Genomic DNA, 897 nt, shown 5'->3' on the forward strand with positions numbered 1-897 from the left:
AAAGTTCAAGGCTTAATTTAAAAGAGAGAACTATTAGATTAAAATGATCGACAGGTCAAGGCTGGCACTAGGACACAAATCTTACAGCCACTCAGGAGAGATGGACTTTTTAATGGCAAGGATGAGAAGTATCCTTACCTGTCTTCTGTTAGCTTCATTAAGGTTGTTCCTCGAGTAGAGAAGACAATAAAGGACATTCTTAGCTGTGGGCTGGAAAGGAAAAGAAACTCTATTAGGCAAGCAGAAAGACTGTGGCATGCCACTCCATTCCAGGCTTCCTACTTGCTCTTTCTTTATATCATGGCTGCCAGAGCTGAGGACCCACAGCCCAAAAGGGGCCTCCTAAGCTGCTGCTACGAGTATTCGGCCAGAAGCAGACTGGAAGCCATGGACCAAAGAGAAGACCCACTGTCTTCCCGGAGACTACTTTTGATCTGACACTATTGCTCAGTGATTGTGGGTTACAAGTAAGAAAGATAAAATTCATCATCACTCTGTGTTCTGTCTGAAGAAGTGTGCCCTTAGAAAGGGACTGGTCTGCATGGCCTCGATAAAAAGAGGCATCCTGATAGACAAAATGTGACAGTGTCTCCACAGTAGTCTGATGTATCCTACCCTGAGAAGAGTGTCTCAGACTACTGCAGCTTGATGCATTAACCATTAACATCATACCACGAGCTCATTTTGATCTGAATTGGGCTCACCATCAACTTGTAATTTCTGCTTGGCTTCCCAAAGAGGTTATCCTATAAGAAGAGAATATGCTGACTGGGTGCAGAATATCGATTCCACTTGGTGATATATTTCTCATTATTAATGAATAAATTGGCTCAGGAGCATTGTCAATGGAAAACTCTGGGAGACAGAACAACTCTCAGCTGAGGACCTGTTTCTCAG

At 43.4% G+C, this 897-nt stretch overlaps 1 protein-coding gene across 1 annotated transcript in view; it reads right to left on the reverse strand.

Moving 5' to 3' along the window:
• The window catches only part of ANTXR1 (anthrax toxin receptor 1), a gene marked incomplete at both ends in the record, with an annotated part of 224880 nt that overhangs the window by 218950 nt on the left and 5033 nt on the right, over positions 1-897 (reverse strand). The window contains one exon of the mRNA XM_008583503.1: positions 139-210. Coding sequence (XP_008581725.1) covers positions 139-210 — 72 coding nt within the window. The remainder of the gene's footprint in view (positions 1-138; positions 211-897) is intronic.

Source organism: Galeopterus variegatus, unplaced genomic scaffold (assembly GCF_000696425.1).
Source record: "Galeopterus variegatus unplaced genomic scaffold, G_variegatus-3.0.2 Scaffold2944, whole genome shotgun sequence".
NCBI classification, from domain to species: Eukaryota; Metazoa; Chordata; class Mammalia; order Dermoptera; family Cynocephalidae; genus Galeopterus; species Galeopterus variegatus.